Source organism: Carassius gibelio, chromosome A15 (genome assembly GCF_023724105.1).
Source record: "Carassius gibelio isolate Cgi1373 ecotype wild population from Czech Republic chromosome A15, carGib1.2-hapl.c, whole genome shotgun sequence".
Classification (NCBI taxonomy): Eukaryota; Metazoa; Chordata; class Actinopteri; order Cypriniformes; family Cyprinidae; genus Carassius; species Carassius gibelio.
Genome location: NC_068385.1, coordinates 12,506,837 through 12,524,509, shown reverse-complemented (window position 1 = coordinate 12,524,509; position 17,673 = coordinate 12,506,837). Strand labels below are relative to the sequence as shown.

Here is a 17,673-nt window from a genome sequence, read left to right as displayed (position 1 = left end):
TAGCATCCCTAATTTTAGTTTAATTTCTCCCAACATTGCACATTCTCAGCAGGTTGCTTTAATACACACACAGCAATTGGAATTCAATTATGGTCGCCTGTCTCTGTTGGCTTGCTCTTTCTTTCAGCTGAATTTGTGAACTTGTCCTCTCAGCAGGAGATCTCATTTATTAAGACAGTCTGTATCCTATGTGTGTGTGTGTTTTTTTTTTGAAGAACACTAGAGAGGAGTCAACACTTCCTGACACATGCTGGGAATTAAGCTATGAATTCGCTTCTTGTCTTGAAAGATATCATACCACACCAGCTGGTTTGGTATGAGCCTTGCGAATCAACTCGAGACAAGTCGATTTAGACCATAAGACACAAGTTACTCACATTTCAAAGCGTTTCAAAGAGGTCTTATGTACTAAATGGTTTGGTGGCAGTATAAAAACACATTTCTGAAAGAATTTACAGAAATGGAAGTTGAGAAGCATTTTGAGGACTTCAGCATTATAGCTGATAGAAATCATGAATTACCCATTTATGTCTTCATCCGGGTGGCAATAAAACTGTCACAGCACCCATAACATTCCTCTGTAATGTACACAATTTGTGTCAGTGCGTGAGCCCGCCTGGGGAGAGCAATAACATGGATGTGGTGAAGTATGAAGGAACGGGCCTGCAAATGCTGAATTATTAAGACTCTAGTATTGTAGGAGGTAACGGAGTAAGAAGATGAGTGGTATGTGTGAGAGAGAAAGCTTTCGCATGGTCTATCATCTGGCCTACCGATCATCCTCTGACCTAGACTTTAATTGCTTAGCCCAGGCTCAACTTTTAACACTGCAGACACTGTGTTCTGTTTCTGAGAAGACAGAAACAAAGAGTTGAGAGTCTGAGAAAGTCCTGAGGTCATGAGAGCCGGTAACTACGCAGACTTGAAAAGAAGCCAGAGAGGCAAGCAAGGCTTGTCTCTTTTTTTAACACCTGACATTAAAGCCAATATGTTGGTATTCAGTGATTGTTGTGGTAATTAAAGTGAAGAGGGTTGTGTGAGTGTGGATGTGGATAAAAACTGTTTGATTGAAGCCTACAGGGGAGTCTTGGCTTCTCTCTTTAGACTAAGTCTTAGTTGTACAATGGCAGATTGGATGGATAAATCTAAAAGAAGAATGAAGGAGCTACTTTATAAAAATTATATTTTCTCGTATAAAATTAAAGTTTCCAGCTTTAAAGGCACAATATGTGAGATTTTTTTTACTTAAAATATCCCAAAACCACTAGAACAGTGTTATATATTTTGCTGACTTGTTACATTATCCCAAATGTTTTAAAGAATGTTTAAATGTGTCCACAGTGTAATTCTGTCACCTGCCAATGATGTTGTACACGCTCGATTTCAGTTTTTGTTTTGTAGAAAAAATTGAACTTTATATGTATGTCAAAAATCACTATTCACACTGTTGTTCATGAGGGCCAAGGTGTTAAATACTGAAAAGATGGCAATATTTGCTATTGTTGGCCATTATTGTGGCTCATGCATTAAAGAACTCTCTGAAATTCTTGATCTGTAACTCTTAAATGAAATGTTATTGTGTTATGATCAAGGTCATGACACCTACATGCAGCATCTTTACAATATAAAAAGTGTTCTGACTGACCACACAAAAGTCAAGTCAAAAGTCAAAGTCTGCTTTATTGTCCATTCTTCCACATGTACAGCACATACAGAGAATTTAAATTGCATTACTCTCAGACCCTTGGTGCATACTGATAACCCTAACAGTAGAGCATAAAAATACAGATAGCTCAAAAAGCTCAGAGACCAGTTCTTTATTTAAACTGTCTGAAGATGTAGTTGAATGAGTTCAGTTCAATGCTGAATGAGGTAGTGAGCAGACCAATGCTGCACAAAGTCTCTGGTGCAGGTCACAGTTTGTTAGTGGGAGGGGGGAGTGGAAGTACCTGGGGATGTGGGAGCTGGTGGGGGGGGCAAAACAGGGGAGGGGGTTCAGAGTTCAGTGGTTCCTGGGGCAAAAGAGGGGAGGAGGGGCAAGGTCGGAAGGGAGTTCAGCTTCCTGACAGCCTGATGAATTAAGCTGTCCTTCAGTCTGCTGGTCCTGGCCTGGAGACTCTGCAGTCTGAAGTCACACAGAAGAAGCTGTGTGATGGGTGTGTGGGATCACCTGCAATGCAGAGGGCTTTGTGGGTGAAATGGGTTCCATAAATGTCCTGGAGGGAGGGGGGAGAGACACGAACGATCATCTCAGCTGCTCTCACTATGCGTTGAAGGGTCTTCCGGCAGGACGCGTTGCATGCGCCATACCACACAGTGATGAAGCTCGTAAGAATGCTCTCGATGGTGCCTCTGTAGAAGGTGCACATGATGGGGGCTGGGGCTCTCTCAGTTTTTAGAAGAAGTAGAGATGCTGCCATGCTTTCTTGGCCAGTGTTTCCTAAAGTAAAAGACATTGTAATCTTTACAGATACTAGAATGCACTGTAGAAAATCTAGGAATATTACTTACACAGCCAATTCAGAATAGAATTAAAATCACAAAAAGTCTCAGGTAATTATTAAATCACCCTACCTCTGAGAAGGGCTTAAGTCTCCATAGATAGGCCGCGTGGTCTGAGAAGGGAGCTTTGCTTTGTGAATGGTAGAGTATTTCTACATATTACAAATAAAGAGCAAGGAAAATTCTGTTTTCCCTATCCACTTCAAGGATATCTTGAGCTTTTGAGTCTAGTATTTTATTTCTTTTCTATTATTCATATTTTACAATATATAATTGTATTTATATTAATTATATAATATATTTTTTGAACATTTATAATAGAAATTTATAATATAAAATATATATATATTTGGCTAATATGATTCTAGTATTTCATTCCATTCATCCATTTTTTTAATGATTCATAATTAATTTATAAATAAATTATACATCATATAAATGTATCTATATATTTTATTTGTGTATAATATTATTCATTTTTTTGTTTACATTAATTTATAAATGCATTTTTAGATTTTATTTTGTATATTATTATTATTATTATTATTATTATTATTACCATTATGTGGCACCTTGATCATTTAATAATCATTAAATTTTTAATGTATATTTTGATTTGCATAATATTATTGTTTAATTGCCATTACTTGCACTAAATTGTATTTTTGTTGTCAATATTGTTTTTTGTTTTTGTTTTTTTTTTACTAGTCACTACTTTTGTCATGCGTATTGATGCTTTGGCAATATTGGATAACAATCATGCTTAAAAGTATTTTAGAATTGATTTATCTGTTCACCAATACCCATGCATGGCCAGTCAGGACCTTAAGAGAGTTGCAGTAGAAAGAAGCTAGCAGATAACAAGAATAAATGAGGAATGAAGAAAAGGGGGCTAGGTAGTAAGCAGGATTTGGTCTCAGCCTGTCTTCCCCTCTTTGCTTTCAGTGTTCGCATCCAGACAGTGGGAGCTTCGGCTGAGCATTGTTAAATGTGTGTGGGGGTGTTTGTAGAAAGCTTTGATGTGAGCTGTGCTGTGGGTGGAGCTTGACGGGCTCTGATCTCCAGTGTCTCCTCATTATGGGAATGGCCCTGCAGCAAGCGGATAATGTCAAATAATGAATGTTGAAATTGGCTCTGATATTTGGGAATATAAGAAATGTTTTTCTATTGGTGGTTATGTGCTGCAAATTGAAATTTTGATTGTAGTAAAAGGTCACTTCTTGAAAGGGAGTATACCCACCTGACCTTTCCAACCAGTCTTTAACTCTTTATCCGTCGGCGTATGTCTCCAGCTAATGACTGCAGGTGTGACATTCTCCTTGTTCCAGATGAGAGGTGGGAATTGTGGCCTCTGAATAAATGGCAATGGCCAGTCATCAAATGAGGCAATGTGGACTTGTTTTTGAGTTGCAGGTCACAGGGTCACCATGTTGTAAAGAACACTCACAGATTGGTGCGATGACACTTTGTGGTGTGGCAGCTTGGAAGTGCTCCACACGAAGATAGTGTCATGCAACCACTGTATACACCCACATCATGAACAAACACACTCTTGAGAACCTGGACGGATACACTGATAGTTTGATAGCGAGTTGGCAAATCGCACAAAGATACAGTTGCCTCTTTGTCCTATTAGTTTGAGCTCTATTAGAGAACTGACTGAAAGGTTGTAGCGGCTCACAAAAGGCGTTCATGTTATCTCTGGAGCTGCAGTGCTTTCAAGGGCCACGCTCCTCCATCTTTCCCACACTGCTGTATTGATCTGTGTCGACTCCTTCATGCCTCCATTCACAGAATAGACCAGACTCTTCCTGCCTGTTCCAGCCACCCCACTGGTTTTCATTATTGGGTAAATTTGCAGCAAGCAGGATGGGGAAAGGCAAAAAAAGGAAGATGAGAGACAGGTAAAGCGTGAAGGAGTGTGTCTGCACAGCTGAGATGATAATTGCATATGTAGTAGGAATGGTGCCCTATGATTATTACTGACAACCACTAACCTGCCAAGTTAAAATGCATGTAGAGTTGTACATTTCTGCTTCATCTTTACTTTTATCCTCGCAAACCTTCCACAGAACTTTCTTTTTAGCATTACAGTGGGAAGACCCTCCTGAGATATAAACCTGGCTACAACAACACCTCAGCCGACTAAAGCAGACTGACTGATGTTGAACTTGAGAAGTCTGTCCCACAGTACATTACAGGCTTTGATCAGGTGTACAGGATACTGTAAGTACCATTTGTACGAGCAGTTGGAGCTCAGATTTGACTTTGATATTGTGTACTTGTCAGCGGTAATTTTATGACAAGCACTCATAGTTCTTGATTAATTGCGACTCGCTTTAATGAACAGGAAATGGATCCTGTCAGTTACTCCCATTTACCTTGGCTTGTTGCTCTCATTTTACACACTTAATTACCACAACTGCTCCCTTATAGCCTCTTAAGGGACCAGTGTAGAGAATGAGTCACTTGTTGGGCCTTTATTATGATTATTTATACCATGGGCAACCGAATAAAGACCTTTAAGGATATTAAACCATGTAGCCCATTCACCTTTAAATCAGAGGGAATCATGGTCAACTTTCAAATGGCGACACTGAACTTCAGGCTATTCTCATTAGATTCTCAATGGAAAAGCATGGTTTCAGAGTGGTTAATTTGAATTTACAACACTTTTCCAGGACAGTTCAACCCAAATATTCAGATGTGTGATCAGTGTGCAGTGCGTTTTACAGAGGATTAGGACTGTTTCCTGTGAGAGTAACCTGCAATGTTGGTGTCTGTTTCTATGAAGTGGGGCAATTCCAGCTTTGCTTCTGACTCACAGTCTGTAAGTGTGTTTTCATATGTAAAAGATTTTTACATATGATTCATATGATTTTTACTGATGATTCAAACGCGAGTTTTAAGCAGTGTAGAGTAGCAATTGTTTTTCATTTCTCCAATCACAAATGTAGACATGATTTTATGTTTACAGTCGCTGTGATTTTGCCAAGACATGTTTCTGAATCAACATCTTTTGGTGATCCTGGATCAACATTATTTTCCAAAAATATAGACTTAACCCAATCCCTACCCCTAAACCTAACTCTACCCATAATGTATTCCTAAAATCAGATATTTCTTGAAAAGTTATATATCAATTCTGATTGGTTGATTGGAATGTTGCTCCAGGATCAACAAGGATGTTGATCCAGGAACATGTTGTACTTGGTGAAATCACTCTCACCTATGTTTACACAGCATGATACGCAGCGCAATGCGTAAAAGCACAGTATAAGTAATAATAAACAGTAATTATGTCCCCACTGGATGCAAAAAGTGTTTTTGTCTTGTCGTGCCAGGTGTTCTGACTGGGACAGTATCACAGTGTTAATGGGCGTAACATTCCCATCACTTGCTTGAGGCATTCAGCCAATCACAACGCACTAGATACTGTAGCTGTCCAAACACCATACAGCTCGCTTTCAAATCAATGAGTTTATGAAAATCGTCGAGTTTCAAAAAGGCGGGGCGTTTTTGAAGGAGAGACATTTGTGTACATTATGTGGAAAATAATGGGGTTTTTTTTAACCTTATCATAATGTTCTTTTTAGCAGCGTCATATGACCCCTTTAATATTGTATTTGAGTGTCTTATAAAATAAAACTTATACTAATAGAAAATCTACTCATAAAATGTAAACATTAGAATCAGTTATCCTTCTATAAGTTTGTGTGTGTGTGTGTGTGTGTGTGTGTGTGCGTGCGTGCGTGCGTACGTGTGTGCATAATTATATTCTGGGGACAAATTTGTATCCAGAAGTGCCCTAAACCTGCCAAAAGCTCAATTTGGGGAAATTTAGGGATGCCCTCATTGGTAAAAACTAGAAGTTAACCAATACATTGCCAAAGCCGATACATTGGCCGAATGTTACGATTTTTTAATTACTGGCATCGCCCTTTGAGTTTTTCTATTTGGCTAATGTGTTGCAAGCGGGACTTTTATTTTGACAGCTCTAAGAAGATACACACCAAGATTCCCAATACAAACAGACTTGCACTGGCTTTATATCCATTGGCCAGCATGCTCTCTAAGATATCGGCATTAGCACATAAAAAAATCTATATTGGTTGACCACTAATAAAACTATATAAAAATAAGAGTTTTAATTGTAAAAGTGCAGATAATTTTCTGTTAAGTTAGGGTTACAATATTTCTACCTAGCTGTACATAAAACAAAAGTCTGTGTAATGTCCCCATTTATGTAAATAGCTAAGTAAAAGTGTGTGGTGCATGAATGCATGTCTGCTGTAGTTGCCACTCTGGGTATGTTTTGTTCTTCTTGTTTGTCAGAGCTGTTCGTGCTGCGTGGCTGGCTGTTCTCAGAGCAGTTCCTCCCTATTGGACGATATCCAGCCTCTCTTCCTGCCCACAGCTTTAATGCACGGTCCCTCACTGTCCCTGACTGCACCCTCTGCCTACACAACCTCCTCCTCTTTTCTTTATGTCTCTCCTAATTAATCCTAATTGTTCTTGATACCGCACCCTCTCTCTATTGAAATTGTTTGGAGATCAGGGTCTTTTCAGCTCATCACAGCCATGTGCTTCTGATTCTACAGAGCCATCAAGGCTGTTTGGCTACTGCTGGTATTATTATTATAATTTATATATTATGCCTTGGTTTCAAAGAATATAGTAATTTTATTGGCGTTATCGCATTAGCAAATGATTTTATTTGAATAATAACTAAATATTGTTATATTTAAATTTGTGTTTTTTTTACAATTATTATTATTATTATTATTATTAGATTTATCTTTAAAAAATGCCTATGGCAATAAAAACATACTTCAAGTTATATTCTCTGAAGCATTTCTTAATATCTTCCATCTGTTTTGCTTCTCAAGTAAATATATCTTGTTTTAGGGATATTTTAGTGTAAAACAAGACGAAAATAATTATTAAGAAAATATTTTTTTCAGTGTGCTTTGAGAAACAGGTTTACAGTTAAAAGAATGGATAGCTCTTTTCAAATGGATTATCCTCGGCATCTTGCAATCTCACGAGGAGCAGTGCAATCTTGAACAGCAGCTCTCCTTTGCAACATAAAAGTCAAACTAGTGCAGATGTATTTTGCCCTTGCTTTTAGGAGTGTTTCATGCAAGGTCCCCCATGCACACAGGGTTTGGAGACATATTCCTGGTTCTGTGGCTTCAGCATCCATAAAGTCCTTAGAATAACACTACTACATTATTTTTGCATCTTACATTCACTTTGAACCAAAAAAAAAAAAAAGAGAAAAGTTCCTGTTGCTCACTTTCTTCCCTGTTTGTGGCCCTTCACACTTTCATATCTCAGAGAGTGGGTAATTTTAGATCCAGCGCAGTGCTGCATCATCCTCCCCTGTGTTGTTTGGGTCTATGGAAACACTAGGGATCAGATAAATAGAGCAGCACCTCTGCAGAATACTTCAAGCAGGAGGCCCAACGAACCATGCCGCTTTCTAATTATAATAAAAAATAAAATGATAGTTGATTTAGGACTGCTATGTGTGCTGGGTGGAGACTCAGTCTCCCGTTAAAGACAGTGTGGCCCTCATATAAGCAGTCTAGTGGAGGGGTGCCAGCCAAAACAGGAATGATAATGAGGACATTGGCTCGCTTCAGAGAATTGGGGAGTAATTTATTTAAAGAATGTATTCTGTTGCATCTCTGATTGATCACATGTCCCTTCGCCACTTCCTTTAAGGTGTTCTGACTGTTCTGTTTGTGTGTGTGTGTGTGTGTGTGTGTGTGTGTGTCGACAAGCTCAATTCTGCATTGTCCTCCGCCTGACAATGAGCCTAAACAAAATACTTAATTCAAGAATTAAAATGGTGATAATTCCCATATATCTCTTCCTTTTTGTCTTCGCCGTCTGACTTGATTTCTTTTGTTGAACACCAATTTTTTATTTATTTATTTATTTTACTATATCCTGGTCAGTATTCTTAATATGAAAGTAACTATAAATATGTAGTTTATGAATGATAATGTCATGCTTCAAAATGACAAAAATACCATCAAAATAAACAAAAAGTCCCCCAAAATTCAAGATAAGTTGGCAAAAGCTGTGCCTACACAGTTTAACTAAAACTGTTATGAATGTTGCGATTAAACTGAAATGTGTATTTATTGCGGCATTGCAATTAGATAAGTCTGAAAAATCAGATTTTGATTAACAAATTTTTTGCTGCATCAAATATTAGAACCAGTCGAACACATTTCTGCTTAAAATTAAATGGTCAGTCAGAGGGTTTTGGTTAATCAACGCTGAAAATGCCAGAGTTTTGTTAAGTGCACTTTCTCAGTCTCGCAAATATCAGTTCCAGTGATTTTTGAGAGAGCATAACTTGCGCAACTATATAACTGTTTTTTTTTATTCCCACTTTGAATAACCATCTTGTTTTTCATGCTACTAATGTAAAGTCTTGATTTTTTAATGCGTAAAAAGCAATAAATAAATGGTTCAATTAATAAATGGTTCTTGGCTTGTTTTGTCTGTGTATCCTGCAATAATTACATATTTTTTTATGTATTCTATTAATCAACATTATTAATCATTTTACAATATCAAATAATAATATGCTGCCAATATTTCTTTATGTATTATTCCAGGTCTTCTGTAGCCATATAAAAGTGGTTTTGTAATAGACAAGTAACAATTGAAATATTAAATGGAACATTTTATTTGTAAATATGCATACTAAAACTCTTGCAGTAAGTCTTTAGATATGTAAAATTGGTACGGATTTTGAACTGCCATATTTGAATATGTGTAAACGCAAATAAGATTTTAGAGCTATGAGTTTTATAAATAACAAATAAAATGTTGGTCTGTTCCTCACACAAAATAAGTGTATAGTATCAGAAAACATGAAATATAATGCATTGGTCATATAGAATTTTTTTGTGATTCGTTTGTGATGTTTCTGGTACTTTTGGGAGTTTGACATTCTAATGTCTTTGTAATTACTTGAAGGTAAGTAAATGATGACAGACATCACATTTTTGGGTTAACTATCCCTTTAAGGCTTCATGGTTGCTCTTTTTTATGTCATTGGATCTTCTGCCACACATAACTCTCAATTTGTTTCTCCGACAGATCGGTCAGTGGCATTCAGAGCAGGGACTGTCCATGGAGAGGAAGCTTCCATCACTTAACGTGACAGATACACTATTCAACACCACTCTCACCATAACTACCATCCTGGTAAGTCCTATCTTCTACTCCAGGTTCCTCAGTAAAGGACACACCCTACCAATTTAGCCAAGATTATAATAAATAGGATATAAATAAAGGATATATAGTTGATCCCTTTTGAAGAGTCTCTCTTTAGCTTCCAGAAACAGTCCAGAATCACCTCAGGGTTCAGCACTGATCTAAATAAAGGCTCTTCTCCTCTGAGATGAGTGGAAACTAACAAGTATGTGTGTGATAGCATTTCCTGGAGCAGCAACCACCAATTGAAGATGTAATCCGCTAGGCTGTTATCTAGAGGCAATTTTCTCATCTTCACGTACACTGTATAGTGATGAGAAAAAAAGAGCTTCTCCACAGCCTTAGGACGGATGTTTTATATCTGGCTGGGTCATCCCTCACCAGAAAAAAAGAGAGTGGAAGAATGAAGAGGGGCCATGCAAGGTGAATGAAGTGCTCCAAAGCCCATAAATAACTGGTTTAAAGCAGCCTTGTTGAGGACAGATGGAGAAATCTTCTTTAGTTCAATTTACAGCTGATGAAAGGTATGATGAGTGTGAAGAGCTGATGAAAAGACAAGCACAGTCATGCAGTTTGAACAGCATGATGCATTTTATAAAAGCCCTTACATTCATTATTTCGGTTAAACTTATTTTGAGTATTATTTTTGCAATTGCTTTGAGATAATAAGTTGTACTCATTATTTTTATGGTTATTTGGGTTTTAGATGTTCCGGTGCCATGGCAACAAAGTAGTACAATTGGCTATAACATTAAACAGAAAAAGTTCTAAAAAAAAATAATTCTCACTTAACTTCATGTTGTGGCTATTCTTTTGAAACATTGAGTATTTTAATGTTTATAGATATCCATGTCCATTGGAAGTGCCTGCAAACCAGATCTTTTTTCTTTCTTATCTTCTTTTTTTTTTATGAAAAAGATTATATAATGAGCAGAGGAACCCGGATCCTCAAAGAGAAAATGTATTTTTGTGGTGATCAGCATTATGCCACAAAATGCCATCAGCTGTGTCTCATTTAGAAGGTTGCGCCCTCCGAAGGTCGCATTCGAAGGCTGCATACGTCATCGTGGTTGTCTCATTTCAGAAAAGCAAGTAGCACACTCCGAATGAGACCTTCGAATGCGACCTTTTTTCACAGGAATTCGAAGGATACATGAGGTGTATCCTTCGCTGCTACAAATAACCCACAATCCCTTGCGTCGCCATAAATAACCGTTGTTTATTTGAAAAAATGGCGGCGGCAGATCTACACACAAGCGATGTGGTGTTTAAATGTAAGTACTTTAAAGTTCTTCATTTTTTAAAAGTTGAATTACAAGTGTGGTAAACATGATTACAAGTGTTTAGTGATTTTTTTTTTTTTTTTTAACAGTTTAACAGTACTTCGCTAGCAGGGCGAGAAATAATTATTATTTAACCCTTGTATTACATTAAATAAAAACATTTTCTTTTCAAATTACTTTCCAGATTTAGAAATAATTTCCTTAAAATTTTTTCTTAAACAAGTGTGAGAGCGCAACGACGTTATGTGTTGGCATAGCAACGTGATACTTCCTGTTTCGTTTTCCGTCCATCCTACGAAGGCCGTCTCGTTTAATCCCAGGGTGAAGGACACTCCATATACGCATCCTAGAGAGGATTCGACCTCCAGAGGATGCGACCTCCAGAGGACGTGGCCTTCTAAATGAGACACAGCTATCATCTTAGTCACCCTGAAATCAAAATGGACAATTTAGATTTATAATGGAAGCATTTCTGTGTTTATTCTAAATTATATATCTATGCATATCATTACAGTAGAACAGGAGCTTCCCCTTTTCTCTCAGCGTCATCAATCCAATGTCCCACCTCACAGTGTTTCTTATTCGAGAAGCTGTTTCACTTGGATATACATCACAATTTAACTCATTAATAAAGCTTGTTGAAAACCATGGTGGGAACATCAGCACATCCAGCACAACATATGCTGGTATTTTCAGCAGGTTTATGAAAAACTGCTGTGCGGTACTGTAAGTGAAATAGAGATGATTATATCAGGGAGGTTGTGTGTGTGTGTGCGTGTGTGTGTGCGTGTGTGTGTGTGTGTGTGTGTGTGTGTGTGTGTGTGTGTGTGTGTGGAATACAGGTGGTTTCTCACAGATCTTTTATTGTTAATTTGCTTGATGATGTTGCAGCTGGGAGAACTGGGGAGAAGTTTGCACTGTGTTTATTGCTATTTAAAGATATATGAAGACTTTGGCTGCATTAAAGAGCCACCAAAGAGCAATTTCAGCTCTATCATGGCCCATTCATCACAGGCTGATTGCAAAGTCTGTGTTATCTCGGTAAACGCAGCACAGTTGAAAACATGCTGCAGAACTCAGCACCTGAGGACCACTCCACCAGCGTTTTCATTACTGCTGTGCGCTTTTGTCATCGCTGGAGTTAAAACACACACACACAAACACACCGATTGAATTTTACCCTGTTGAAACGGGCTAGATCAAACATTTTTGTAAGGATAGACAGTATATTAGAGCTGGTTTGGCTTGTAATGCCAAAGCTGTCTAAAATGTACAAACTGGTATTTGGTCTTGATGCCTTTGGCATTATATCATGTGCAGAAGGAGCCAGAGCTTTAGTGCTTCATTGAGAAAACAAATAACTCATGTTCATTTGTAACTTGTTTGTTAGTAACTCACAGTTTTTGATTGAGAAAAAAAAATCTGTTACTGTGCCATTGATTGACTGGTTTTTGTTGCAATTGGCAGCCTTGGTAAAGATATAATATCCATTTTAATACATGATGCAATATTAACTCACTCTAACTGTCATGTATTAGAGAACTTCTCAGAGTAAATTTACTCCTTAAATACTCATTAATATTGCAGATTAGTTTCTGAACTTTATATGGTAATAATTGTCTTGGCTATGAGGAATAATGTATGCTTAAATGGGTCATAAATTATTTTATAAAGATTTCAGAAGTCCTGATAATGTTGATAGGATAATTACAAAACTGCCATATTTTAAATGTACGTTTCTACGCTGATTCCAGCCCTCTGATTTATGAACTCGGTTTAAACGGGAGGATCTCCTTTAAGACTTTAAGTGCATGGAAATGTAAACAGCCACTGCTATGATTGGCTGACATCTTTGCAAATAAGTATTGAACATGTATTCTTTTAAAAACGTTTACTATATTTTTACCATGAAAAGCTGCTGGGATTAAATAATCGTGAAAAGTTATTATAGTATTATATTTCAATCTACTCCTGCTTTGATTACAGATCACATTTTTCAATATATTTGAACTTTTTTTATATAAATATACTTTATATATAACTGTATATTTATGATCACATTCTTTTTCACTGAGAGAACTTCAGTGAGGGCATACTGAGTGCTAACTTTTGCCACAGCCTCTTCGCAATCATTACTGGTGTGTTGTCGACCAGTGGGCAATGGGGCAGAGGTAAATTCATATTTTTTCTTCTTTTCAAATACCTCCCACCATCCAAATCAACCAGGCACTATAAGAGCTTTTGAGTTTGCTCTGTTTGATACAGTTATTGTCTGATTTGCATAATTCCCTCAGTGATTTAAATACTAAAACAACACAGACAGTGTCTACAAATACAAGTGTTTATTTGTGTTTAATACTTTTTCAACCTTTTGAAAAATCATTTGATTCGGTTTGAAATGCGTTCCCTTCAACAACTACTTGCTTTCTCAGAAAAAGCTGTTGTCAGGACCTTTTTCTTTTCTAAGCCTAAATAAATATTGTTTTGCTTTTGAAAGTGAGTTCATATTCCGTTCACTCTATAAAATCAACTTTCTGTCATGGTATCTGCAGTGTTTTTCAAAAAGCCACATCATGCTTGAATTGAATCGATGAGAAAAGTCATGTGAGCCTTTATCTTCCCGAATTGTCTTTGAGAACCCATCTTAAAAAAAGAAAAGCAAAGTATTATTGATCTGTATAGGTGCACTATGAGAAGACAATAATGTGACATGGAGGGGATACTGTATTACTGCATTTTCTCAGAGAAAAGTAAGCCCTCACATTCAGCTGAATTCACGTTCACTGAAATCAATGATGGCGATCAAGTGCTCTTTCTGAAAACATGGAGAAATACGACTGCAGAAACAATTTCACGATGAAACCTCAGGCATGCCACCTTCAGTGGACAGACCAGACCACTTTTATTGTGTTCAAGAAGAGGCAGATAGCTTTATTGGCAGAGCAGTTGGAAATGTTCATAAATATAAAATGTGAGGCACTATCTTCATGTAATGTTCCGCCTCTGTGACCAATTTCTGTCTCTCAGATCGCTATCAGGCGGAGCTGGCTCTGTCTGGACTATCTTTAGTGCCATTCACCCCCTGTAAGCCATAAAAAATGGGAGGCATACATGAATCAAAGAGGGAGTAGGGGACCAGTCAGTTACCAAACTCATTCATGTTTTTTGACTACGTCAAACACACAAATCCAATTTGTCCTCACCTTATGAACAAAAAGCTTTGAGATTTGATTTGAAGTAAGATTGACTTTAATGTGTTTGCTTTTCAAACGCGCCAAACCAGACTGCCGCCATGCTATATTTGTAAAATTGATTTCATCAGCTGACAGCCTTCCAAGAAAACAGATCCCAGACTGCTGAGGAATGTTGCATTTGGCAGACTTGACACTCAAAGTGCCCTTAATCTCACTGTCTGCGCTATTAAAGGGGAAGTTTCTTTCTCTGATGTGACCCGCCGATTTTATGGAACCATTCAAGCTCAGAAGAAAGGATTGCTTGGCCTGATAACAGCACTCACTCAGATGACTGATGCCCGAGCTCCATTCCTGAGATTGATGGCGATACGCCAGGACTGCTCCTGTGTGTTCACAGTTAACCCCACTCCTCTTCCTCAATTGCTTCTTCCCTCTTTTCATAGGCTTCGCTAACAATAGATTATTATACATAAACATGTGGTCGCTCTTGTTTTGTGTCACTCGAGCATCAATCAGACTAGAAGCTAGCTGAGAAAAGGAGATGATTTATCACAGTTTCATTTATTGATAAATTTTTAGTTATTGTAACATATGTAATATCAAAGATTAAGATATTACATGCAATTTAAGTGGCTAAGCTAAGCTGTTAGCTTCTGAAATATTTTGTGATAAGAATTTTAAAAGCCTAATCTGTTAGCTTGCTAACCAGATGAACTAAAAACCCAAATTTTGCTACACTAACCATAGTTTATCCATGATATTTGTTGTAAAACTGTGGTAAAACAAATGTTAATCAATACGGCAGAAATTACTACACTTTTACTATAATAAAATCATGGTTTAATTTTCGAAAGGGTGATAACAATAAGTCCTGTTCTCTCCTCTTCCTCGATTTTTCTTCCTCTTTCTTTACATAGACTCTGCTTATAATGGATTATTAAGTATGAATGTGTAATCATTCCCTTTTCTTTGACTTAATCATCAATCAGAACAGAGGCTAGTTGGCCATTATGGGCCAGATGTAATGACCCGAATCTGTCGATGACTTCTCCCACCCAGTGCGTAGACCTATTAATTGAATTCAGAAGGTTTGTTTATTGGCTTTCTTCCTTTCTTTGAAACCGTCTGTCTAATATGCAACTGGTCCATGAAATGCTACTCTTTAATAAGCCTAGTGTGAGAGAAATTGTCCGGCTGCAATACTTGAGTGCCTCCAGCAGGCTGTAAGCGATGAAAATTTGCATTTATATTGTGCTTTTCTGCATAACCACCACAGCGGTGTCAGTGTGGGGCATGACGGTAACAGGCGTGGGTGATTCAACGAGTTAATGAATAAAATGGAAGGATTTGCATTTATAGAGTGTCAAACTCTGGGCCAAAGTGTTCCTCTTTGTGCCATGGTAATATGGAATTTCGCTGTTTGCTCCGACAGGTCCAAGGTCTGCACATCCATCTGCAATTACAGCGAGCAGCTTTTTATGGACATACAAATGAGGTGAAAGGACAGTATTTGGATGCATATGAGCGGCTCGTATTAATAGGGTTCTGGTTTATTTGAAGTGTCGGAACATGTCCATTGACGTTCCCCCTCGTCTGACAGGCCCCAAGATCCAGCTGCTGCTATACTCAGGCCAGCTGGAGCGTGGCCACTGGGCACATAAAAAATCAGGGATGCAGGACCAGACAAGCAGGTAAAAAAATGCCATGGTGATGCAAAAGGCTGAAAAGTCTCCTCAGCTCTTTAGATTACCTCTCATAGTATAGAGTGGAGCAAGTCAGATTTACTGGTGAAAATTAAACACAATCTGCACTAAACAAATGTAATGTACAACAGACCCATTTTAGTGTCTGTCTTACTCCAACACATCAGACAAAGTTTTTTTTTTTTTTTTAGTCATTAAAAAAAAGTGATTTTGAAAAGCTTTTATATGGCTGGTTTAATTCTGTAGTGTCTATTTATGTCCAAAGTGGCAATGTTCTGTTCAATTTGTGCAAATTGTTTGAAAATGGCAGTAACATACTCCACAACCATGAACACTAGACACACACTAAAAATATCCCAATGTATATCGGTGGGCACAGTGCGTGTTTATTGGAAGAATGCGGGATTAAATGTTTATGAATCATTTATTTTGACCACAGATTGCCTAATAAATCTTTTCAGTCTTTGGGCAGCATGAGAAAACAAACCATAAATTAGGAACTTGGTCTTGGTGGTGGTGTGCGCTCACATTAGTCACAGAGCCATATGTGTCCAAACTGTTGTTATGCTTCCATCCACATATTTTCATGCAAACTTATATCACGTTGAAATATTGCTTTAAAACCAGTGGATGCAAATGTCAAGATGTGGATATAATCATAAAATGCACATAAAATGTGTTAAACTGAGGCGGATCATTATTTTTATCCAGTAAGAAGATATGCGCATAAACTACAATGGAAATACCTGTACATTTACAGTAATAATTTCTTAATGCGTAACAAAAACCTCATGTGGCTTTGCAAATCATTTAGTTGATAATTGGACTAACCAGTGGACAGATCTTATTGCACACCTTCTTAAATGTTGGTTTAGTCAATGATTCTGAAATGCCTGAACCAAAGTTAGAATTACATCTCAGAACTGTCTCACACGATTGCGTTCCCAAACGTCAAGCATCTGCCTCTGAACACAAGAGAGCATGACAGCATTTGTTATTGCGTTCCCTCTGCAACACTCTAAGGTGCAAGTAATAACTTATGTAGGAAAAAAGGACACTAAAGCTAGTGAATTTAAGGAAAGCAGCTGGACCTGATGGGATTTCTGGCCATGTACTGTGGTCATATGCTGATCAGCTTGAATCACCTCCTTCAAAAAATCTGTCATCATCCCTGTGCTTAAGAACAATAAACCCTCTTGTCTGAATGACTATTGTCCAGTTGTCCTCACATCAATAGTCATGAAGGTCTTCGAGGGACTGGTTAAAAACGTCATCTGCTCCTCCATCCCGGATACTTTAGACCCTCTTCAGTTTGCCTATCGCCCAAACAGATCCACTGATGATGCCATCTCTCACATCCTGCACTCTTCTCTCACACACATTGGCAGCAATAACATGAACTATGTAAGGCTGCTATCTATCGACTATAGCTCAGCTTTTAATACTGTAGTCCCCATAAAGCTAGCTTCTAAACTCATGGACCTTGGCCTGAATTCTTCACTCTGTAACTGGATTCTTGATTTCCTTACTGGAAAAACTCAAGTGGTGAAACTAGGCCAGTACATCTCCAATTCCATCACCCTGAACGTAGGAGCCCCACAGGGCTGTGTCCTGAGTCCCCTGCTCTACTCTCTCTACACACATGACTGCGTGTATTCGGACAGCTCCACATCTATAATCAAATTTGCTGATTATACTGTAGTTCTGGGCCTCATTCAAAACAATAATGAGACTGCATACTTGGATGAG

The 17,673-nt window shown here is 37.8% G+C and overlaps 1 protein-coding gene across 1 annotated transcript in view; it reads left to right on the top strand.

Moving 5' to 3' along the window:
- LOC128029228 (glutamate receptor ionotropic, kainate 4) overlaps positions 1-17,673 on the top strand; it is a 307,696-nt gene that overhangs the window by 261,380 nt on the left and 28,643 nt on the right. Inside the window, exon 12 of the mRNA XM_052616871.1 lies at positions 9,628-9,735. Within this exon, the coding sequence (XP_052472831.1) occupies positions 9,628-9,735 (108 nt within the window). The remainder of the gene's footprint in view (positions 1-9,627; positions 9,736-17,673) is intronic.